This window comes from Ammospiza caudacuta, chromosome 3 (assembly GCF_027887145.1).
Source record: "Ammospiza caudacuta isolate bAmmCau1 chromosome 3, bAmmCau1.pri, whole genome shotgun sequence".
NCBI lineage: Eukaryota > Metazoa > Chordata > Aves > Passeriformes > Passerellidae > Ammospiza > Ammospiza caudacuta.
The window spans coordinates 87,787,881-87,813,035 of record NC_080595.1 but is presented as its reverse complement, the minus strand read 5'-3'; the positions used below and the strand labels follow the sequence as shown (position 1 = coordinate 87,813,035).

General features: G+C 41.1%; 1 protein-coding gene across 1 annotated transcript in view; it reads left to right on the top strand.

Annotated features, from left to right (window-relative positions):
- The first annotated feature begins 387 nt into the window (after positions 1-387).
- Positions 388-25,155, top strand: part of ERICH1 (glutamate rich 1) — a 67,045-nt gene continuing 42,277 nt past the window's right edge. The window contains exons 1-2 of the mRNA XM_058802515.1: positions 388-423; positions 16,379-16,573. Coding sequence (XP_058658498.1) covers positions 402-423; positions 16,379-16,573 — 217 coding nt within the window. The 5' untranslated portion in view covers positions 388-401. The remainder of the gene's footprint in view (positions 424-16,378; positions 16,574-25,155) is intronic.

The following is a 25,155-nucleotide window of genomic DNA, read 5'->3' as shown; positions in this document are numbered from 1 at the left end:
TGCGGCGGGTCGCGATTAAGGAGACGCCGGGAGCGGGAGCAGCGGCGCGCGCCCAGCGTCCCCCGGCGCCGCTCACCCGCCGGGGCCGCCGCGCGCCGCTCGCCCGCCCGCCCGCCGCGCGCCGCTCCCCCCGCCCCTCGCGCCCCGCGCGCGCCCTCGCCCTCGCTCCCGCGCGCGCGGCAGGGGCGCCCCCGCCGGCTCTGTGCAGCCGCGCGCCCCCTGCCGGAGCCCGCGGGCATCGCGCCCGCTGAGGCGGGGCGGAACGGGGCGGGGCCAAGGCGGGGCGCGGGGACGCCCTGCGGCAGCCCCGCCAATGGCGGCGCCCGGCGCCGGGACCGACAGGCGCGGCGGCCAACGGGAAGGGGAGCGCCGCGGGGCTGTCTCGGAGGGGCCGTGGGGCCATGGCCGGGAGCAGGAGGAGCGGTGAGTCTGTGCCGTGAGGGGTGGTTGGTCCCGCTGTGCTGCCGCCGGGGCTGGTGACGGAGGGAGCCCGGGGACGGCGGTGACGGTCCCGGGCGCGGCTGCCCTCAGCCGCCCTCAGCCGCGGCGTGTTCCGGCCCGGGCGCACCGCGCTGCCGCCGCGGGACCCGCTGGTTCCGCTGCTCGGCGCCCTTCCCGCGGGGGCAGGCCGTGAGAAGCCGAGCCTGCCCGGCAGCCGGGGAGGCGGGCGGACAGAAGTGGCCTCAGCGGAGCCTCCGGCCGCACAGGCGGGGCTCTGGGCGTGCGGGGCCGCGGGCACTCTGGCGCTGAGCCCTCCCGGCCTCCTGTCCAGCCGCTCCGGGGCGGGTTCTATTGCCGAGTATTCCTGCCCGGGGGTGGATAGAGAGTAAATAAAATTTACTTCTCTAATCACAGAGTATTTTAAGATGACACCTTTTATTCTCAGTACGCACATATATACGTGCTTACTTGTTAGTGATCCTCTATTTCGGCTTAAAGTGACTTAGCTCACTTCTGAAATAACTGTGGTACTGTGCTTGCAAAGAATAAGATAAAACCTTCTGCTAGCCATGCACAACTTCCGTCTGTTCTGTTTATCTGAATGTTTTATTCTTCCACGGCACAGGAAGAACACAATAATCAAAATACAGGAGTTCCATAAGTAATATCTTGTTCTTAAGGCGTGTCGAGTAGAGCTGAGCCGTGCGAGAGCCGAATGCTTGCATCCTGTGCTGGGCTGTTGCGTTTTCACCCAGTTCCAGCAGCCTGAAACTGGAATACTTCATGGGAGGATAACAATTTGAGAGTGAAACTGATCACTGGAGTTAATGTGGAAGCTGTTTGCTGACGGACTGCATGTAGCGATCGTTTGAAGGAGGTTTAAATACACAGTAGTGTTCTCTGTGGTTTAGATGCAGATTCGTTGTGAGGAACGGAGAAGGAGTCACTGTTTTGCTTCTGCGCTTTGGGGATGTGAATTACAAATTGATGTTTTCTGGAAGAAAGTGAATTAGGAAGAGTGAGTTCATGCACTTGTGAATGAATGCATGGATCTAGAGCTGAGAATGGGAGAACTGAATTCTAAAGCTCTCAAATTGTTTAAAACTGAAGGTCAGATAAAGAGCTGCTTGTTTTGGTAGTGTGTCAGAGAAACCTGAAATGATCATGCTGAGTGTCTGGCTTTACTATGTAAAGTTGGAAATCATTCATGTTTTATTCAGCCGCTCTAAGGAGCCTTGACTTTAGATTGGAAGGAAAATACAGTGAGAAATACAAGGATGTCACATGCTCCCGTGGGAAGGAAATAAAAAAAAACTGGAAGAGTTTAAAACCTCATCTGATCAGCCTCTGCAGCCCATAGCATTTATGAAAACTGTTGACTTTCTGTTGTGAAACTATGTGTATTTTTGAAAGGACAAGTGTCCAATAGAAGAGCTGAGAAAGAAGGTTTAGCTGCTTCCCTTTAAGGTTAATTTTGCTGGCTTTTTGTAAGAGCATGTTGAAATGCTGAAGACAAATTTTTGTCTGCATTACAATAGAGCAACAAAGCTTTTTATTTTGTTGGGAACTGGGCCATAATACAGAATAAATGGGATGGTCAACAGCTTGTGGGTCATGGGTCTAATTGTCAGTGAACAGAATCTAAACAGTGAAAAGCCAGTAGAGCAGGTAAGTGAAATGCGCTTCACTCTGCCAGGAAAGGGTTAGACAGGAGTAGTTGAGAAAGTGCATTTTTTTTTCTTTTAGTTTTTGTGGAGCTTTTTATTTTTTACTTGGTCATGTACCAGTGATTTGTGACAGGGCTAGAGGTACTACTGCTGTCATTCTGTGTGTTATCAACAAGATATTGATCCTGTCTGGGACAGCTGAACTCCTAACTTGTTGCTGTTAAACATTGACAATTGCATCCTGAAAGCTTTAGTCATCATTCTTGGAAGTTTGTGCCACCCCAAAATAACACTTTCATAAAGGGCTGGATAGAGAGTGATGTTCCAGCTGCTGAAGGGTAGAGTTAAGGAATTGATGCAGGTGTAGTGTAGATTATTGATATAATTGCTAGTAAAAAGCGATGGAAAAGTGGTGCTGTACAAGGGATGATCTAGTGGGACAGTAGGAGGCTTCCTGTTGGAGAGATTAAACTGGAAAGCCAATGTGGACACTTGACAGACATCAGTGGCAAATGTTTTTAAATAGAGAATATTGCTTCAAGGAGTGCTATTTTCATCTCCCAGGTGACTTTGGGCAGTTATAATGGTCCTTGAAATGACACTGTAATTCCTTGGTTTGGGGATTTTTTTTTGTTTTTCTGGGTTTTTTTTTTAATGGCTATAGCACATATTAAACATCTTCATTTTGCAGAAAAGCACACCATTTCTTCCTTTTTTCTAGTTTCAGAGAAGCACTGATTTTCAGAGATCTTGAGGTTATTCAAATCCTTTTCTTATTTTTGGTTTTCAAACTCAACATAATTTTTGGCAAATACTTTGATATTTTACTGGAAAAAAAGATAAATGCCCTTTTTTATAGTGGGTATGTTTTCTTTCATCATATCTTTTCCATATATATCATATAAGGGCAGTATCAATGGCAAATGGAGTTTGATGCCTGACATTATTTTTTTCCTTCTTTGAGAAGTATCTTGCTCCCCCCCCAAATGTGACCAAAGATTTATTACAGCATATCAAGATGTAAATTCTATTTGCATTGTAGTTGGCTAAATTACAAATAGCTGGGTTTTTTGTGATTAAATGTAGAAGCTACACCAGACTAAGCATACTTGACTCTGCCATTGAAACCTTTTATGAAAGAGAGGAAGAAAATTTTTTTCTGCTGACCTTGGTGTTATGCCTGGATGAGAAATGCAGTCAAGGAGAAAGGCCAAAAAGGTGAAAGAGGCAGAAATGATACACCCAGTTGATGAAAGTGAAGGGAGAACGAGCGCACATCCGATTGATGAGCATCGATCTCCGATTTATTGATCCAGCTTACACACTTTTATAGTAGTGTTAATCAAGCTCATACATGTTGCAGAACCCGAGCTCATCATTGGTTACAGATTACATGCCAACCCCTCCTTTGTTGTTAATACCTGTGGTTTCTTGTTGAGGCTAGTACTTGTTTTCCTCATCCTGCTGTTGACTTGTTATTGAGCACCCTCAAGGACTCCATGTTTTCCACCATGTTTTTCTCATCACTTAGCCAAGGACACGGTGGTTATTGTTTTTAAGGAAAAAGCCTGAGAACTTGCTGCTTACAGCTGCCTTTTACTTTTTAACCAGCTGTATATGATCATGGCCTTTTTCTATAAGCCATGTCTGAACAAAGCTCTCCACACCCAATGACCTTCTATTTAGAAAGCCTGCAAGGGGAGCACGTGCTCACAGGGAGCAGAGCCTGACATGATGTGGCCTTTAGGGTTCTGTGTTTTATGTGGGTGCCTGTTTGGGGTTTTGGGGTTTTTTGGGGGGATGGATTGTGTTGATGCAGGGTTGGTTTGTTCTTAGGAAGTTCAAGCAATTGTTACATACTTTGCATTGAGATGGGATGGTCCACACGGGAAGGTGGGACTGTTTAAATATGCTGGGGAGTAATAATGTTCAGGAGCAGGTGTATGAACCTGTGTTAGTTAGTAAAGTGGTGGAGGTGGTGGTGTGTGCCATTAAGGTGTGTCTGTAGTTATTTTGCCTTTTAAAACGTTCAGTGTGTGATGCCTTTCACTCAGCACTGGCTTTGCCCTTGTTGTAACAGATTTCTGGAATCACCTGGGAGCAAAGCTGCTCACATACTCACCTGCCACTGGGACGAGGGAAAGAATCAGAAAACTGAGCAAACTCACTTGGTTGAGACAAAGACAGTTTAATACGTGTTGCAATTTCCATTTTTAAACTTCCCAGTCCCTTCCCAGGCGTGGCAATACCTCTCTTCCCCTTCCCCCTCGCCCCCTGCTGGGCTGTCACTCAGTTTTAACATTCCAGCAGGGCCTGTGTGGTTGGTCACGTTCAAAGGATGCAATCCAGGCCTGGGGTCATTGGCTTCCTGGGTGTCCCTCGTTCCCTGAGACCCTGCCCCTCCCACCTGGTTGGTGCTCACCTGTCCCTTCCCCTCCCCCTGTCCCTGGGCTTAAATTGACCAAGGACCATGTGGTCATTATTCTGCTGGAGCTGTTACTCTGATTCAGACCTCTGTGACCATGGAATAAACTCTGGATATAAACCCTCCGGCAGAATCTGCTCTCTTTTCCTCTCCACCATCACCTGAAGCCTTCCCACCTGAGGTAAACTGAGTTTCTACAAGTCTTGTTTCAGCTCCCAGCTGCAACCTCCAGCAAGCTAAAGGTGTCTCTGGGGTGAAACACCACAGCTGCTGCCTTTGGCCTGGCAGCAGGGGTCAGACGGGCCCAGGCACAATCTATCTGGTAATATTGGGATTCATATTCCAGTAAATAGGCAAACCAAAATCCACACAAGCAAAACAAAAAGAGGAATTCATTCCCCGCTTCCCATGGGCTGGCAGGTGTTTAGCCTTCCCCAGAAAAGCAGCGCTCCTTTACCTGTAATGGTGACTTGGGAGGACAGGCATCATCACTCTGAGCATTCCCCCTTCCCTCTTTCCCCCAGCTTTATATCTGAGCATGTCAGCATAGGGTTTGGCATATCCCTTGATTCAGCTGCTCCAGGTGTGTTTCCTCTCAATTCCTGGTGTGCTTCCAGTCTTCTTCACTGGTGGGGCAGGTAACAGAAAGGGCCTTAAGACTGCTCAGCAATAACGAAATCATCCTTGTATTGTCAGCCCTGTTTTCAGCACAAATCCAAAACACAGCCCCTACCAGCTACTGTGGAGAAAATTAACTCCATCCCAGCCAAAGCCAGCACAGATTGTTATGGCAATATGTGGTTTCTTATGCTTTCAGTTGTTTTTAGTTCAAAAGGTTGAAAACTGTTCTCAAGAAGTTTGGATTTTTGTGGGTTGGCTAATCACTTAAAGTAAAACTCCATATATGTCTAGAAAGAAAAGTTCAGCTGCATTGGAACTTCCAGAACTTTTTTGTGATGGGATGTTTGGTGCAATATTGATTTCTGTTATATGTATATTAGATATGCTTGCAGAAGTTGCTTGATTTTTTTATAATCAAATGTTGAAATCACTGCAAAGGGTGATATATTTACTCTTTGAAGAAAGCTATGTAGAAATTCAATTAATTTGTTTGTTTTATATAATATGACCTTATGAAGGTTTCTTTTGAATAGTACTTAATGCACAAATCTGTTGGACTTTTCTTTGTGTTCAGTGATACTACACCTCCCAATTTCATGGTTAGATTTTTAAATACGGGTATATTGACCTTCATTTTAGCTTGCTTCTTCTTATGTGAAACTGCCTGTTTAAAATTTGCAAATTTTTTTCTCTTCAGTAATCTGAAGTCAGAATGAGTTGTGGGTTTTTTGTGTTTTGCTTTCTGATTTTTACTGTTTTCAGCTATTTTGGTGTCTGTTTTCCATATTAGTACTATCATTTACCTGAACATTTATCTTAAGCCAATGTGTGGCATAGTTCGATCTTCACTTTTAGCTATATGCTCTTTGCTTACAGATTTAGGGTGAAGGAAGATTTAAACTTTCTGAAACTTTACACCTGTGTTGGCCTCAGATTGGCCTCTGAGCAGTGATGTTATAAGTGCAGAGCCTTCCCCCTTCCCTCTCCCAAATCTGTCCAGAAAAGAGAGGAAAAAAGTCTCATAGAGTCTCACAGGAGTCCAGTTCCTGTCCCTGCACAGCGCCAGCTCCAAGAATCACACCAGTGCCCAAGAACACTGTCCAAATGCTTCTTGAGCTCTGTCAGGCTTGGTGCTGTCACCACTGCCCCGGGGAGCTGTTCCAGTGCCCAAACACCCTCTGGGTGAAGAACCTTTTCCTGATATCCAACCTAAACCTCCCCTGAGGTTTGGGGCCATTCCCTTGGGTCCTGTCACTGCAGACCACAGAGAAGAGATCAGGGTCTGTCCCTCCTCTTCCCCTCACAGGCAGCCGTAACTGCAGTGAGGTTTCCCTCAGTCTCCTCCAGGCTGAACAGACCAACTCCCCTCAGCTGCTCCTCACGCAGCTTCCCCTCAAGGCCCTTCCCCATCTTTGTAGGTCTCTTTTGGGTGCTCTCTGACTGCTGTGGATATTTCCTACATTGTAGCACTCAAAACAGCGCACAGGATTTGAGATGGGGCTGCAGCAGCGCCATGGGACAATCTCTTCCCTTGCCCAGCTATGCCTGATGCTCTCTGGAACACAGTGGGCCCTCCTGGCTGCCAGGGCACTGCTGACAGTCTTGTGCAGCTGTACTTTACAGTTGGCTCAACTCAGTGGCCAGAATTATGATTATTAATAGTAATAATAGTCACCAAAATTGAGCTTTGGTAAGGGGGTATGAGATATCTTTAGATGTTTTCAGTGAGGTGTGTTTGATTGTGCCAAGTAAGAAAAAGACAATGGTACAGTATGAGAAACATATTTTTAAGTTTTGTAGAAGATGGATAGTATGCACAAATTGTAACCATAGTCAAGATGCTCTGTTTTCCCAGGACTGCAGTAGCAATACACATTTTGCAGGGTCTCACTACAAGGCAGATGAGGTTCTTAGGAACAGCAGAACTGTTCCTAAAATCCTGGTGTTCTCATTGTGAACTTATCATCTTGGTCATGTCAAGTTTATTAGATGTCTAGGATCTTGTGGCTGCAATTAAGGTAGCTTCTTATCATCTTTGTCATGTCAGGTTTATTTGATGTCTAGGAGCTTGTGGCTGCAATTAAGGTGGCCTACTGACAGATCTCTAAAAGCTTTGTTGAGACAGGATAGCACAATCTATTAGTCAGATTGCTGTTGAACTACACACTCATGTAGAATTTGCTGACAGATTTAACAGCAGTCTTACTGATTTGAAACTGCAATGTGACAGGGCCTGTGCTTGGTCTAGCTGAATAAGTTTCTTTTAAGCTAAGAAGAGAAAATAAATGTTGGCTTTTTCTAGCAATAAGTTACTGGTTTGTATCTGCAATTGCTATGAACTGTGTCGGTCTGGAAGCTAACAGGTCAATCTCTCTTTGTAATAACTGCTTAATTTAGGTGAATACCTAGATACAGGGTGTTTTATCACTATATTCTTTTCCTCGCCTACCTTTCAATCTTCCTGATATATGCCATATACTTAACTTTTGAACAGCTGCAGCTTATTTATCTCACAGGCAGGAGAATTCTATATTACTGAGTTTGAGATGACGAAGTGGGTTTCCATGTGCTATAAAAAGTAATGCTAAATAAAAAGATAAATGGAGACATATTTTATCAACTACTACTTTAGAGCACAAAAATGGATTTATTTTCCCCACTGTGGTTCTCGAACCTGTAATAAAGAGTATGACAGGTGTAAAATTAGGGCAATTAGCATCTGATTTTTTGAGCTAATGGGATGTTGAAGACTAATAGATGCTGTTTCAGTGAGAATAACATCAGTGGTCTTGAGACAAACCTTGATATTGTGAAGTAACTATTACACACTAGATATAAAATGATAGTATCTGTTTCTTATGCAGCTCCCTGTGACCTTTTGGTTAACAACCGTACTGAGATGCAGCTGATACTAATAGTTCAAGCACAGAATTCTTGGCCCTTGGATATAACTAAATCCTTTCATTGTTTCACTCCCAAATAGTACATGTGAGTTATTTCACCAAATATGTAAAAATACCTTTAGGTGTTGAACCCATCTGTTATGGTTTTAATTTGTTATGTGGTCTTGATGTTATGTGTAATGTCAATGAGACCAATTGTATGCTTGTAAAGAGGACCATTCCCACCTTGTGTAGACATCCTGTGAAGAACTGTACAAATTTTTCCCTTTAATATGTCACTGAAGTTTTGTGAGTCTTGTAAAACTAAAAGATTGTCTAAGGAGCTAGTCAAGTTTAAAATAATCAGCTTGTGATATCAGCATTTCACCATGGTGTTTCTACTCAGTCTCCATTCTGGACTTCAAAAGACAAAGCCAGGAAAACCTCACAACAACCAAGCAACATCATAGCTTGTGGGAGAAATGGGATGAACAACCTTTGTTCAAAAAAAGAGCTCTCTTGACAAAGGCAGGTAGTTAAAGGTTATGTGTGTGAGGCTGAGAGATGCTTTCCAGGCCAAAAGAGACTTCAGAATCAAGGTTTCTAACCTGCAGGGAAATCCCCAGTGGGAAACATGTTCCTATATAATGCAGGATTCCTTAACCTAGTAAGGAGAGGAAGAAAAAGTGCTGAAAACAGTCAAGTTTTTCAAATCTAAATAGCAAATGTGGTCTGTGTGTATGTGTCTTATGCCAAGGCACTAGAAAAAACCCCGTTATGAATTATGGAGTTCCTCTAGAGTCTTTTGAAGTATATTAAAAGTATTGAGGTGCAAGTTTTTGGGTCTCAGTATAATTAGGTGTGTAAAAGTACTTCTCCCAGTCATTCAGCCAAGATGGAGTAGTACATTTTCTGGAGTTAAGATGCAAGTGAATTCTGTCCTGAAATATGAAGCTGAAAAATTACTTGGTGTCTTCCTCAAGAAAGCATGCCATAAAATAGCAGTGCTGTTTGAAAGGAAGGACTGTAAATTTGTAGATAGATGCATTTTATCTGAAGTGTGGAGACTGAAGATGTAGTCGATGATCTGCAGGATGGCCTCCTCTTTGACTAAACACAAGATCTTGTAATCTGTTAGCTTCTATGTCTGTCTAGAAGTGCCTCTTGAAAGAGACAGTCAGCTTCAGCCTGAATTTTCTGCTGCAGATCTTGCAGTCCTTGCTTTTTTATCCTTTTTTTATCCTTTAGCTGCTGTTGTAAGAGCCTGTTACCATAGCTTCGCCTGCAGGATGAGGACTGCTTGCAGACTGGGAACACAAAGCAAAACACTGTACCCATTCCTGTGTACATAAAACTGTACTTTGATCACAGCTGGGGTTCCACATATTTCACTATTTTTTTCCCCAGTTGGAAAGATCAATTGTGTTATTCCCATGATACAGCTACAGTGCTTTGCTTTGGTTTGCATGCACTATCCATGGTGAAATGGAAATACGTCACTCTTGGCAAAACTGACCTGGCTGATAACAAGAAAATCACATTTTCTGTTTCTTTCTCCTGAGTTGAACAAGAGCATCCCATCTTAGATGTTAGATACAGCTTTTAGATGATCTGAACTGTCAAGTACACAGAACGTAATTGCATGTCACTGCATTGTTCTTTTTCCCATATCCCTGCATGGCTCTAATGCTTTTGGTAAAAATGAGGGGAAGTGGGGAAATGATACTCTCTTCAGCTGCCATGGAATGTTTTGTAGAGGTTAATTACTCTCTTTCTTCCTTAGCTATTCATTTCAATCAGGACTAGAATATGGTGTGCACACATACAAGCTCTCTTGACTTATTTCAAACCTTTGGTCTCTGCCATTTCTAGCAATGGTTTGGGGTGTTTGAGCTTTCAGCTGATTCCTTTTTGTTTTGTGTGGGCTGTTTTGGCTGTGGGGCTTGATGATTGGAGGTTTTGTTTTTTCCAAGGTCAGTGTGTGTGTGTATGTGTGTGTCTTTTGTATTGGGAAGTTAAGGTCAAGGTTAATAAATTTAGTTATCCTTGGAGGTTCTGTGTATTGCTTTCTGTTTAACAGGGGACTGTACTCAATGCACCTTCATCTCTGCTAAGTACATCTTGGGCACTCAGAGCTCACTGGCTGAACTGGTGTCTTGTGGACATTGAGGTCTCTGGAGCAGTGTTAAATCTGCAGGCAAAACAGAATACCTTGCATGCCATCAGGCATCATAACCTCAGACTACGTTTTGCCCTGGTGGCTGAAATGCAAACTGAATGCCTTTGTCCTTGTGAGGCTTGCAGAGCCATGACCCAAGAAACACTGTGTTAGGTGAAATAAGCACAGAGAAAAGACCTTTGTTCATCAGTTTGGCCAGCTGAGCAACTCTTTCAGAAAGGATCCAGAAGACTCAAACTATGAAACCATCCTGTATGGTTAAAGGAAAAGTAAACTTTGTGGGACATCATTTAAAGGAATTATTGATTCCTGGCCTGAAGGTATAATCAGCCTTCCACCTGCTAGCTGGCAGGAATAGCAGTCTAGCTCACATTTTCTGTCTGTAGCAGTCTTCTAAAATGCTTTGTCCTAATAAACACAGTCATCTCTTTTTCAAGAGTCACTCTTATCCAGGTAGTTTCCTTGAAGATCTCTGGTCAAGAGTGTCCAGGTATCGTTAGGGAAGAGGTGATGATCCATGCAATGGGATTGTTATATCCTACTAGGCAAGGCCCTGCACAATTTGCTCTAGTTGATCCTGTTCTGAGCTTTTGGATTAGACTGGGTGATGTCTGGAGGTCCCTTCCAGCCTTAACAGTTTTGTCATTTTTATGATCATGTTATAAAGTAACTGTCCTGTTATGCCCTCCATAGGAGATGTGGTACTTGCATGATAAAAGAGACTTCAAGGATTTAAATCCATTGGAATATTGGAGAGCAATTCTTCATTAACCGAGATGAACTGAACATTTTAATGAAGCCTTGTCCATATGTTCTGCATGAGGATTATCGTTCTGTCTGCTCTTTCCGTCCTTTTCCATTCTGCTGTACTATCTTTCCTTCTGCTGTAGCAGAAATAGCATATTAGCACATCTTGCACATGGGATGGTTTTAGAAGAAATTCCTGATTCTTCCATTTTTGGAAAGCTTCTGTTTGTAGGAGAGACAAAGAGACCAAGTAGGGCAACTTGCAAGCTTCACAGAGTTCAATGCTCCCAATGCCATTTTACTTTGTTCTTGCTGCCCAACTTCCTCTTAAGTAGGCAGGAGGCAACCAAATGAGAAATGTGGTGGGGGTACTTACAGTATGGATGAGAGGTAGCCAAAAGTATGTGGCAAGCATTCTCCACAGCAATGTTTTGAGGAAGCTCTTGCTGCACAGGAACGTTTCTGATGTTCTGAACTTAATGTGTTCAGTTCTTTAGCGTGCTTTTGTTACGGTCCAGTCCTAACTGAATTTTGAGTCATGGTAAGTCCTGCTGCCAACCCCAAAATACTCATAAATCTGCAGTGCTCTTTCAGTGTGTTTGTGGATAGTCTGGTTATGTAGGTAATATTAATTCAGTCAAGGTGTCAATTTAATACCTAGCTGTCAAAAATGCATTTATTTGAAGGATGCTCCTTATTCTTCTCGTGAAATTAGTAATAGAAGGGTCATGGGTGTTGACAGTTTGTATCAGTAGCTGGCATGTGTTCTGCATTGTATTTCTTGGAGGTACACTTTGCTTTCTTTATGTGATGTCAAACTGTAGACACCTGGTGCTTTTTCAGTTTTCTGATGTATTTGTAATTCACTCTTTCCAGACATGAGTTGTCAAGAATTAGCCATGGAACTTGTTTGGTACCTACTGCAGCTTGTTCTCATGTCTGAAAATACTGGCTCCTTTTTGTCACTGAGGAATTCCTGGAAAGTCAAGTGTTAAAGTGTTTCTTCAGCTCATTGCACAGTAGCAATGTTTTAATACTGCTGCATGTTTTCAGCTGGAAAATGATTTTTTTTAATTAAATGAAAAGCCTAATCAGAATCAAAAGACTACATGAACCTGTACTGTCCCTCCATCAGTTATGTTGACAGAAAAATATTGTTAAGAAATGACCATATGGTTATTGACTATGCCATGGCTATGGTGAGAGCAAGCTTACTCCATTTTGAAACTCTAATAGGTAAGGTACATTTCTAGTAGTAGTTATTTTTTGCTTGAATTTCCTTTATTGCTAATATTCTGTTAAGGGGTAGTTATTTTGGAGGGTCTGAGCAGTTCTTACCAAATGGACTGATCTCTGATGCTGAACAGTACCAGAGACACCAGGTTAAGGAGAGGTTTTCAATAGGCAAGAACTGCTCCATAGCATCAGGCAAGACCCTTCTCCTGTGATTGAGCCAATGCTTGTGGATATCACACGATACCTTTTTTTTTTTTTCCAAGTAATTGCAGTGATAAAACCCTCTGGAAAGAGCTTCCTTTGTCATCTGAAAAATGTTTTGGTAGCTCAGTTCTGAGACTGTTAATTGCAAAGCAGAGTGCTGCTTTGGAACATGTAAAGCTGCTGAGGATAGCAGAATGGGTATTCCTCAGAGCCTAATTTCTTTGTTCACTTATACTGAGGACCACTTTGTTCAGGTTTTGGGCTGCAGGCAGATTTTTATTTTATTTTTTTATTCAGACTAGAATATACTTAGGATTACAAACAGTTCAAAATAAGTCAGTTTTTTCAGCACTTTCTGGGGATTCTAGGCATACTAACCAAATCCGTAGACAATAAAAACTGGGAGGAGCTGTTGACTCCCTCTAGGGCAGGGGGGCCCAGCAGAGAGACCTCAACAGATCCGAGGGCCGGGCAATCACCAACCATAGGAAATTCAACAAGTGCTGGGCTCTGTGCCTGGCATGGGGCAGCCCTGGCTGTACAGACAGAGTGGGGAGTGAGATTCTATAAAGCAGTGCCAGGGAAAGGCACCTGAGGGCCCTGGTCAGTGACAAACTGAACATGAGCCAGCAGTGCCCTGGCAGCCAGGAGGGCCAGCCCTGTCCTGAGGGACATCAGGGAGAGCATGGCCAGCAGGGCAAGGGAGGGGATTGTCCCACTCTGCCCTGCTCTGGGGTGGCCTCACCTCCAGTGCTGGGGCAGTTTTGGACACCACAATGTAAGAAAGATATTAAGCTATAGACAGCATTCAAAAGTGACCTACAAAGATGGTGAAGGACCTTGAGGGGAGGCCATACAAGGAGCAGCTGAGGGTTCTTGGTCTGTTCAGCCTGGAGGACACTGAGGGGGAACTTCGTTGCAGTTACAGCTTCCTTGTGAGGGGAAGAGGAGGGGCAGACCCTGATCTCTGTGGTGCCCATGACAGGACCCAAGGGAATGGCCTAAAGCTGTGTCAGGGGAGGTTTAGGTTGGATATCAGGAAAAGGTTCTTCAGCCAGAGGATGTTTGGGCACTGGAGCAGGCTTCCCAGGGAAGTGGTCACAGCACCAAGTCTGACAGAGCTCAAGAATTGTTTAGACAAAGCTCTTGGGCACATGATGTGACTCTAGAGGATGGTGCTGTTCAGGGACAGGAGTTGGACTCAGTGATCCTTGTGGGTCCCTTTCCACTCACCTCATTCTGTGATTCTTCATTGACCTGAGGTAGGTGAACTGCTGGGATTCATTGCTTCCTGCTGCCTTCAGAAGGCTTGAAGTACATCAGGTTTCAAGTAAGGACCGTGTAATGTCTGTGTGTCAACACTTGTCATTTCTATTTTGTTATGGTTATTGGAAATTGCTAGTTATCTTAAGAGATGACCTGTGTCAGTGCTGAGATGCTCTGACACAGATGTGAAAACTTTGCAGACAGTGAAGAGCTCCCTCACTCCACACCTTACTGCTTCTTCCAGTGTCTGCTGAAAACTCCAGCCAAGTGGATGTTGCTTTGGTGAATCTGTCACTGTTCCTGATCTAGATACTTCTTTCTGAGCTAAAGAGATTTTTATCAAAGAATCAAAGAATAACCTCCTCAGTATTTGTACCCTCCAAGCAGGCTTTCTATCAGCCTGCTTTCTCAAGTAAAGGTATTAAAGATGGGGAGAGCTCCCCATGGGAGTTAGAAGGAATGAATGCATCACAGCACGTCTCGTCTTGCTTTCTGAAGCAATGCTATTGTGTGCATGAATATAGGCCCTCAATTTTAAAAATGGAAAGGAAAAGGTGATGTAATTTGGGGAGAGAGATGACTAGGGAAATCACATTTCAAGGTGGAGAGCATAAAATACAGTGTAGTTATAAGGAGGCTGCTCTTCTCAGCAGATTTGGAGATGTATTTGCATATTTAGATTTATCAGTATGTCAATGATCATTTGCTTTGGAAGAACAGTTCCCTCAGTACAAGTGCTTGAATGTTAATGTGTGTACTGGTTGTGGATGTGCTAGAGTTAATTTTCTTCATAACAGCTCCTGTGGTGATGTGTTTTCTGTATTTGTGGTGAAAATAGTGTTGATGACTCAGGGATCTTTTTTTTGTTGTTAAGCAGTGCTTACATGAAGGCAAGGTCTTTTCTGCTCCTCACCCCACCCCCCCAGCGAGGAGGCAGGGAGTGCACAAGGAATTGGGAGGGGACACAGCTGGGACAGCTCACCCCAGCTGACCCAAGGGGTGTCCCCCACCATAGGGTGCCATACTCAGCATGCAGAGCTGGGAGGAAGTGGGGCACATTTGTCTTCCCAAGTCAGCATTGTATGTGATGGAGCCCTGCTTTCCTGGGGATCCCTGAACACTGCCTGCCCATGGGAAGTGATGAATGAATTCCATGCTTTGCTTGTGTGCGTGACTTTTGCTTTACCGGTTAAACTGTCTTTATGTCAACCCATGAATGGTCTCAATCCTATCTTTCTGCTTCTTTCCCCCATTCCATGTGGGGGAAAGTGAGCAAGCAGCTGGGCTGCCTATTGGCATTAAACCATGACATTTGGTAATGGCTGTACTGTAGTTTATTAAAATGCTGTAGTGTTAGCAACAGCACTTGGGGAGAGGATTCAGGATCAACCTCTTGGATAACTTGCTTAAGAGTCAGAGATCTGCAAAAGGCAGTTAATTTTGTCTCATTGCACTGGTTATTTCCATCCACTTTCTTTAACAGAGGAGACAAATTGTGGATTTTTGTCTTTCTGGCTGTAGACTAACCCAGTAAGGGAACCTTAGGAAAATGCACAGTCACCTGTTCATGTCTGTCTGTCTGGAAACTGTAATCATAGCCCATAGCAAAGCATGCAGTTCAGCATTTACATGAGAAAGCATAGTTGCCAAGGTACACTGGAGGTCCAGTTTGTCTATCAAGGACTGGTGGTTCAAGGATGAAGGGTTTTTTTCAGTTGTGAAGTAATTTATTGAAAAGTTATGGGACTATAAAATGTTTTTCTGCTAAGCATCCGTGGGCTGCGTCTTCTTATGACAATTTAAGTTCTTTTCTCTTGGCAGAATTATTTTATTATGAATTTGCAGCAGGTTGCTTGTGTAGTGTCCACAGAATGTATATTAAATCTGAGGTTGCAGTTTAGATAACATTTTTCTCCAGATGTCTTTTTTCCCACCCCCACATACTGCCATATGCCCTTGACCACATCGAATTCATGAAACCAGAGATGTTGCTTTGCAACAGATAAAAACTTTTACTAATACTTTATACTTTAGTGTGTCTTTTTAAGTTATTGAAGTGTACATGTATATATACAAAGGTAATGCTTTTGTTAATGAGTAGATTATTTGCATATATTTCTTTAATCGAATGATACTTGCATTTGACTAACTTGTAGCAGATTGTCAGTGTCGTCAGAAATGGGCCCATAAGAAGAAGAGGCGTGTAAGAATACTGATTATTCTGTAGAAATAACTGGTTACCATGTGCTTCTGCTGCTGTCTACTCCTGGTTTTTCTGTGTGATTAAATCCTTGTAGCTTACTGATTTTAATGAGTAATTCAATTGCGCTGCCTCTGTGCCAGAAGAGACCTGCATTTTGAGCAGCCTTATGACACTTGCATGGAAAGATTCTTGTTTTAAAAATTAATGTGTGTTTAGTCTGTGAATGTACTGTAATTTACTGACAAAATGTAGTCAAATGGAAGACTTTAAATGTAACCTTGCTAATGAACTCTGGTGTTTTAAAACTGTTTTTCTAATTCAAGTTTTGAACTTAAATATATTTATTTTTAGTTTCACCTGTGAGAGGTAGAGACTACTGAAAACAGACTTCCATGGAACATGAGGGAAACTGTCTTATATCAATTAGTTGCTGGGGTTTCTGAAGTCTTAAAATATTTTTTAAACACTGCATTTCTTCATATTAAAAAAAGTTTTCTTACCCTGCAGTGTTCTTGGCAAAATTACTGAAACGACTCTATGGTGAAACTTCATCATCTTCTCTTGTTCAGACTTCAAGTAGAGAAAAGGAGGTGGTTCTTGAAAATCCTCGCTCAAAGTCTAAAGAAAAGAATTTGGATAATGTCCAGGTTTCATCAGCAGATGCTAGCACATCAACTAATACACCCTGCAAATCATTTCAAGGTGAGACTGTGTTGTCATTTTTCTGATAATATGCTTTTAAATATAGCTGCTTTATTTCAGAACTGTATAGTATGTTGTTTTTTTTTCATCTGCTGATACAAACAGATGGATTTGAGTACTAGGGCCAGTGGTACTTAATACCTGGAACACTTGAGGTCCTATGAAAGTCAAGAAATATTCTTGGTGTATGTGCTTGGATGCAGCATTTAGCAAAAGCAACTATGAAAGTTCAGTGTAAGCTGTAACTGTCTTTGATATAATGTCTCTTAAATAGTGATAAAATGACTTCTGCTAGTATAGCTCTGCTCAGCTGTTAGAGATGCAGATGGAGATAGGTGGGAATAAATGACCCTGCCCTCATGCTACAACAGAAGCCCCATGGGGAATGCAGATCCATTGGAAGGCAAATATTAATTCAGAGACCATATTAGTCCCTTGGAAAAGAGCATTATGTTGTTTGTGTTTATACAATGAACATGGCACATGAATATTTGAACAGATAAATAAAAGTCCTTGTTTTTTCAAAAAAGTTGTAGAATGTGAATGGCATGCCAAAAGTTGGAGCTGGAAAATCAGGTAGCTGTGGTATTACTTGTGGGTAAAAGGCTCTGCACAAGTATAGAATGAAAGTGAACTGCTTTGTATTCACCTAAAACCTGATTTTGCCATAACTAAGGCTGTTAAACTGTCTTGAAATAGAAGGGTATGTTTCACAAGAACATAAAAACTTCCTCTGGGGGAGATGGTCAGCTGTCCTTACTTGTTCACAGGCAAGAACTGGTTGTAGATGTGGTCTGAGGCAGGAGAGTAATGTCCAGAAAGAAGTGAGCAGAATGATGAGTAGGGTTAGAACTGTGTGCTACATAATAACAGATGTTTGTCTTGTTCAGGGATCTGCTTGGTAGGATTGAGGAGAGGATTAGTCTGAATTGCAAAGGAGCTCTGAAGAGCTGTTTCAAGAATAACTTCTCAAAGCACAAGAATGGCTTATTGTGACATGCAGAAAATGAAGCAAATGTGGCAGAAGGCCTGACAGAGCTCAGATGTGTCTGGGAGAGCAGCAGAGGGAAGGTGAAGGAAGGCTAGCTGGGACAAGGTAGGCACAGGAGCTGTGTCATCACTGGGAAGCAGTGCCACGGTGCCTGGCAGAGGAGCAGAAGGTCTGCTCACAGTAACCAGATTCAACCAACAGTCCCTTGACACCAAGCAAGTTAAGAGTGACAAGGCAGGTCTGAGGTCAAGCCAGTATGTCAACTCTGTGTGTCAGTGTGTGCATCACTTGGTCTGAAATATCCTTCTGGTCAGTTTGGGTCACCTGTCCCAGCTGTGTCTCCTTCCACTCACCCCCAAGTTCCTCACCAGAGTGGCAGTACAAACAGGAGGAAAGGCCTTGGCTCTGTGCAAGCCCTGCTCAGCAATAACAAAATCATCTCTGTATTATCAACCCTGTGTTCAGCACAAATCCAGAACACAGCCCTGTACCAGCCACTGGGAAGAAAATTAACTCTACCCCAGCCAAAACCAGTACACCATTACTGTAATAAAAGGTTGCATGGACATTTCAGCTTCTGTAGTTCTATATGTTTTATACTCAATTTGGTTTTCAAGATTAGTACTTCTGGTACTTCTTTTGTGTAGTCAATAATGAAAAGCATATTTTCAAAAGGTTGATAAAGCATTAAAGTTATTCTGTACAATGATATGTGATAGCATTGGTAACTAATGGTCCTTTCAAAACAAGTAACAGGCTATATTTTTGCTCTATGATAAAGCTGTGCTAATTATACCCAACTATGGAATAATTTCTTAAGCTAAAACTCTTATTGTTTGTAGTGAATCTCTACTATTCCTTATAAATTAGGGCAAAACTCCCACTGAAATGGGAGGTGAGGGGGAGAATTTATTTTACCTTGTGATTTATAACTCCTCTGGTTTGTTTATACCTGATTCCTATTGCAATATTCTTCAAGGTGTAATGAAAGAAAGGCTTTTTATTCAGTATCCTAATACAGGGAAAATATAGCTTATGGGATAGGAAACGTGGAGTAAAAAGAACAGGTTTATATTTAGGATTTTCACAGCAGAGCAACAAGGCTGTTTTTGAAATTAACCGCAAACTATAACTAAGTTTGTTATCTGTTGAAGGCATGAAAATGCCACAGTAGTACAGAAAGGGTTCTGTCTTGTTTCAAGTTCAACATATAAGTACTTTTAAAAAAAAGCTTTGAAGTGGTAAAATGATAAGAAAAAAGGTAAATCATTTACCCATCTGGGAAACCAGCACACAACCATTCTTTTCTGGTTGTGATTTTATTTAAATTTAACAAACTCTTCCATTTACATGTGGTGATTTTATAGCATTGGACTGTGAAAGTACATGTTTAGAGATAGACAGAAGGTTTAAGCTATAAAGTCTGTGGCCTTGGTGAAAGAAAAACATAAAAGCATTGATTGAATTTTTTTATCATAAACTGCTTTAAGTGACTTCTTACTTACAGACCAAAGATTATGGGCATAACTACAAGACAGCTGATGATTTAAGTAGCAGTAGTCAAAGATGACTAATTGGAAGAAACAGTGGAAAATAAGGAATTTGGTTTTTTGTAGATACTCTTTCCTAGTTCGAAAATTTATTATTTCAGTCCTACAAAATGACACTAGATCATTTTTAGTAGCAATAAAAGGTTGAGGATTTCTTTTAAAATAAACTGACTTAGTCTTCAGTATTTTCTAGCATTAAATAACAGATTTTACTGTAAAACTCATCACAATGTCCTTATTTGCCTTTAACAGCTACTCTCAGGTTGTGAAAATACCATAACCAATTTGTCTGAGCTAAACTGCCCCACCACCTTCCACCTGTGAGATTCTGATCTTTATTGGAATGCAGTTTGCAGCATTGCCTTGAAATTTTATGGGCATATCTCTATTGTCCTTCTAGATGCAGGCTTTTAAGGTCATACTTTTATAGCCTGTAAATATTTGCCTTTTTTGAGATCAGATTGAAGTTCAGATCGTTAAGAAGATGGAACATCAGGACCTATGTTAATGATTGGTTCTCATTTAATTTTGGATGATTAACAGTTTGGTATCAGAAGGGGTTATCCCATAAAGCTCCTCACATAGTTCTGGAACCAAAGCTTACAATAAGACCAGGAGTAACTGGAGGTGGAAGGCAAATTCTGAGGGACACTCTACAGTCCTTTGTAACTGTAGAGAGTTTGAATGGTATTTGTGTTTTCTTCAGGAAGGTGGTCGTTCTGTTAGGCATGGAGAAAACATGCAGAGATGTCATGCTTCTTCTGGACCCCAAAGAAGAAGAGTAGTCATATCTTTTTGCTTGAAAAGAGAAATTTTATATTTTTTAAAAACAAACCAACCACATCAAAAAAAAAAAACCACAGACAAATACAAACCCCGCCCCCCCCCAAAAAAAACCCAAAACAGCCAACCAAAAATCTTACCACCCAAACCAAAACAAAGCACTTGCCTGTGTGCCAAATTTTAGTTCTAGGGCATAGATAGTAAGATACACCTTCCCTTTGGATTATAGTTGTCCTAAATAGTTTTTTTCCCTTTTGTACCAAAATACTTAGTAAGAAAATGTGTGTAACCAAAGTAGGAATTCCTATCCCCCAGAACAATTAGAAAATACTTTCTAAACATTTCCCCCCTTGAGGAACTTGATTCATCTGTTGCAAGAGCAATCATTTTTAATTTCAAAAGATGTAGTAAAAGATTTTTTTCCTACTTCAGCATAAAATTAGAGGGTCTAGATTACGTTTTTATTACCTTAAGCCATTTTAAAGTTCCACACAAGTAATGAACCTGATTGTTGTGAAAGGCAAAGCATTAAAAGAGCAAATGGAGAGTTGAAAGCTCCTATAATAAGAGAAATTTTCCCTTAACTAAGGATATTTTGTGAATATGCTGCTTTAAAAATACTTTAAAACTTGCTGTACCACAGAAATAAAAGTATCTGGGAAAAGACTGAGCATTTCAAAATAGAAATTGCTCACGTGGTTATGGGCTTTGGCTAAATTGTATCCCAAGGTTTTGTTAGTTTTTGACCTTTGTTAGGGCCAGATCTTCTTGCAACCAGGATTAATATAGTGAAGTCATGAGGTTTGCAATTCTGTGATTTCTTTTTTTTTTTTGTTGGTATTTTAAAACCTCAGTAATTATTTCTAATAGCTTTGTAGTATATATTCAAAAGTGGCGTGCATGCTTCTAACGAGATATTTGCTAATTGTGGAATTGGCACAGAACGGGTCAGGTTGGAAGGGACCACAGTGGGTCATCTGGTCCAGCCTCCCTGCAAGCAGGGTCATCCTGGAGCACATGGCCCAGGATTTCATGGCCTCTCTGGGCAATCTGTTCCAGTCCCTGGTCACCCACACAGTAAAGTTCTTCTTCCTCATCTTCAACTGGAACTTCCTGTGCATCAGTTTCTGCCCATTGCCTCTTGTCCTATTGCTTGACACCACCAAGAAGAGCCTGGAAATGTTCTCTTGACACCCCATGCTTTAGATACTGACACACATTGATGAGGTCCCCTCTCAGACATCTTTTCTGGAGGTTCCCTCAGCCTTCCCTGGTATAAGGAAATGGCCTCCTTAGTCTCTGACCTTTTTCTTGGTCAGAATTATAACTACTTTTTATAAGACTTGGAATTTACTGATCAGTATTTAGCATCTTCCTTATAAAAATGAACATTTCAGAGTTGCTGAAGAAGGATAATTGCATTCAAGCTAAATATATGTCAGTATAAATTGTGTTGTGCCACTTTTGATTTTTGCTTTTTCCCTAATTCTGAAAAGGGAATCTGAAATGCAGAGAGCCTAGCCAGAGTTTGGATCTTATGGAGATAACTTAAACTTTCCTTCTCCTTCATTTATTTAAGTAAGAAATAGTGAGGAATGTTACAAAGCTGTTGCTAGTAATAGGTTTTAGTTTTCTAAAAAAGCTGGAATCCATGTTATGTTATATAAATGGACAAAACACAATTTACTACTTATTAATTAAATAAAAATGTGAATGTCTTATCAAATGTGACCTATTCCAGCACTGTTATCCTATGTGAGGAATTCATGTCAAAATTCAGTACAGCTGTGTGATTATTTTGTGTTCTCCTTATTTGTTCCACTGAAGTTATTGATGCTGACAGTGTACTGCATTTGAATCATTGCTAGGACACCAGGACCTGTGTCCTTCCTCATACAAATCCTGTCTTCCTGCAGCCGTTTTACTGTAGAAAACTTAAGCTGGTGACAGAAATGCCTAGGAGACAAAACTTGTCTAAAAAATATGCATGAACTGCCCTGCCTTTTAGTTGATCAAATTGATGAAGTGCTCATGGTTGAGAAATTAAATTCTAGCAGTACTTAATGCAATAAACAACTTTAGAGACTTGTTAAACAATTCAGCTTTGCTTTAGTTAATTACTTTGAAAAGCTGTCTATTGTGAATAAGTTAAAGAGCAATGGAGATTATAATTATTGTACAATAAAATGTTGTCACACACTCTTATAGTCTTTTCTCAAGGGTTTAAAAATTCTCTCATTGCATGGTATATTACAGTGCTATTGTGCTGTGCAAATGGAACAGATGTATGCAGGAGTTGAGTATTTGGCTGAAGATACCAGCCCCTGGTGGCTCTGGTAAAAATGGTGCCCAGCCAGTTTTACAAGCCAGTATAGCTATGTGCTTTAGGGGAATGTAGAAATCTGGGGTTTAGGGAGAAGGGAAGAAAAATTCCAAAACCCAGCCTAAAAAAACCCAACCAATCCAAATCCCACAAAAAAAAAAAAAAAAAAAAAAACAAAAAAAACCAACACCAAACAAACAAACAAAATCCACCACTCTTCTCTCTGTTCAGACTGAGTGGGCTGTGTGTATAATATCTGTAACTTTGGTTTGTGACAGAAACAGTTCTCTTGTTGTCTTCAGTTCCTATAGCAGTGCTTTTCTGGGTTTTGGAGGGGTTGTTCGCTGCTGATTGACAGATTCCTTCCTTTTCCAGTGTTCTTATGTATATGTGCTAACTCCTCCTCTTCTACATGTTCATTGCAAGCAGCTTAGCTGTCATAGGGAGAGCTGCTGGTCTCTGTGAGGCTTCTGTGAGCTACTGGCTGAGCTCTGTCAGAAGCTCATCTAACAGTGAGTAACAGTCACCTACATAGAGGATAAAATGCCAGCTTTTGTTCTAACTGTTAACAAACTGCAGGAAAACTAATTATCATGGTAAAGGAAACAGAAAAATGGCTTGTTGAAGAGCTTGCTAAAATAGCCTTGTTTCACCTAGAGATGGCTGATAGTACTAAATGGAATCAAACTGCAGTGTAATAATTGTGTGTTAGCATTCCTGCTGTCCACCTTGTCTCCTTGTTTGAAATCATGTTCAGTGCATTGGTGACAGGACAGGTTGTCTCACACAGCCTGCTCCAGTTTACACTGGGGATTTTATCACTTACACTTCTATTGTCAAAATCATAGTTATTCAGAGTCAAATCCCATATTTTCTGCTGTTGCACAAGTTTGCTTTCTACTGGTGTTTCCTATCAACTCTACCTTCTAACAATTTGAAAAGTGGAAATGTTTATAACGTGAGCTTGGTACTGAACTATGTTCTGAGCAAATACTTTTCTATAATATTTTGTGCTTTGCATTGTTTTTTACACAGATGAGAAGGGACTGTTACCAATAACTTCTAGTTATGGAATAGAAAATGTGAGTTTAGAGGTGCAAAAGCTTTTAAACTTTAAATTTTGTATGCTTTTACTTTTATGAGCACATCTATTTATTTCCCAGTCTTGTTTTAGGTACGTTCCAGTAATGACATAATGACTTCATCAGTGAGGATAATTAAATAATTGCAACTTAGGCATGGCCTTTTAGATTCAATGTTGTTGCATCTATTTTTTTTTTAAGGATTGATTAACAGGGATATATTTGGCTTTTGAGAAGTGTGTTGAACAAAGAAGATTTGCAGCAGGAGAAGTAATTGAGCTGGATACTAGCATAGCATTAAGATAACTTTATGTTCCTGCTTATAGAGCTAGAAATCTTCAACATCTAATCAAAATATTGCATATAGTCATATACCAGGGCATATTTGGGACACTTACACCATTTAGCTGTATAATTTGTTTCATCATTACCTGCTATATTCAACTTTCAGAAAACAGATAACAGCAAAAATTTAATTCCCCCATCTGCTTGTAGTCAGATTGACGTCTGAAAAGTGTTCTGTTTCTTGTTTTCCTCGATCCCTGGTTTTTCCATGCTTCAGTCTCACTTTGTTTTATGCTTAGTTTTCGTTACTTTTTCCAAGGAAATGTAGATATTTTAATGGTTCATAGGTAAAAAGCAAAAGAATCTTCCCCAAATCATGAGTGAGAACAAGAGTAAGAAGGATTTGCACTTAATCAGTTTTTTCTCTGTGACAAAAAATGTCTGCCTCAGTTTATTGACCTCAGTTTCCTTTTGAAGTTTTTGGTTTTTGACTAGTGGAAGGAAAACACCATGATGAGGAAGTACTTCTGAGGATTTTCTCATTTCATTTTCTTCTTTCAGTGCTCTTGTCCAGTATCCTCTGTAATCTACACTTTCTCTTTTCAATGAACTGAAGAATTTCTGGGAATGTGGAGAGTCAGAAGGGAAGTAGTTATGCACTAGATTGAGTTTCAACTGCTGCAGGGCACAAGTGGTATACACCTTAAGAACTGGGAGCAGTTGTCTGTAATATGGCTAGGACTCTAAAAAATAACACCCTGGGAATTCAGTGAAAACATGCTTTGCTTGAATATCAAAGGATAGTGGACTTGATTTTGTGTAAACATAACTGAATAAAGTATCAGAAATTAAGGTCAATCAAAAAATTCAGTACTGCTGTCTGCATAATGTTGTGACCATCACTATTTGAAAGAGGATTGGAATAAGTGTATTGTACTCCTTCCCCACTATGTTCTCCAGCAGTTGCTGCTTAAGGATTCTCTGAGCCAGAGGACATGTATCTCTTAAATTAAAAGACTTGTCTTTTATCACTTTATTGTTTAAATGTATATAATTGTGTAATTTCGAATAGAACTTTAAATTTTGACATTTTATTTGACAAAGAGGGGAATTTGTCCTTCCATAAAGAATAGCAGACATCTTCAGAATTAAAAAATTTCACAGCTCTGAACTTTGCAGAAGAACAAGCTTCTTCAGCATTCTGTTACATGTATTGATGCTAATAAAATATATGACAATAAAAACACAGTATTTGAGATAACTGGCTATCTGAAAGTCATTCAGAAAACTTTTTTTTTTTTTGTATTTAGAAAAATAGGGAGAATCTTTGGAAGGAATATATATTTTATCTTCTGTCAAGAAGTGGTGTGAGTGACTGCTCTTGTTTGTTCCAATTTAGTAAGGATAATGAAGTAGAGTCTGTAGTGACTGGTAGCATTTGTTCTTTTTTTTTTTTTTTTTTTATTTTGTTTTCCACCCAGTGTGACTTCTCTAGTACTGAGGGAGAGAATACTGTTGAAAACCTACTGTGGTCAAGCAGTAGGAGTTCCACCCTCCAAGGAAAAGGA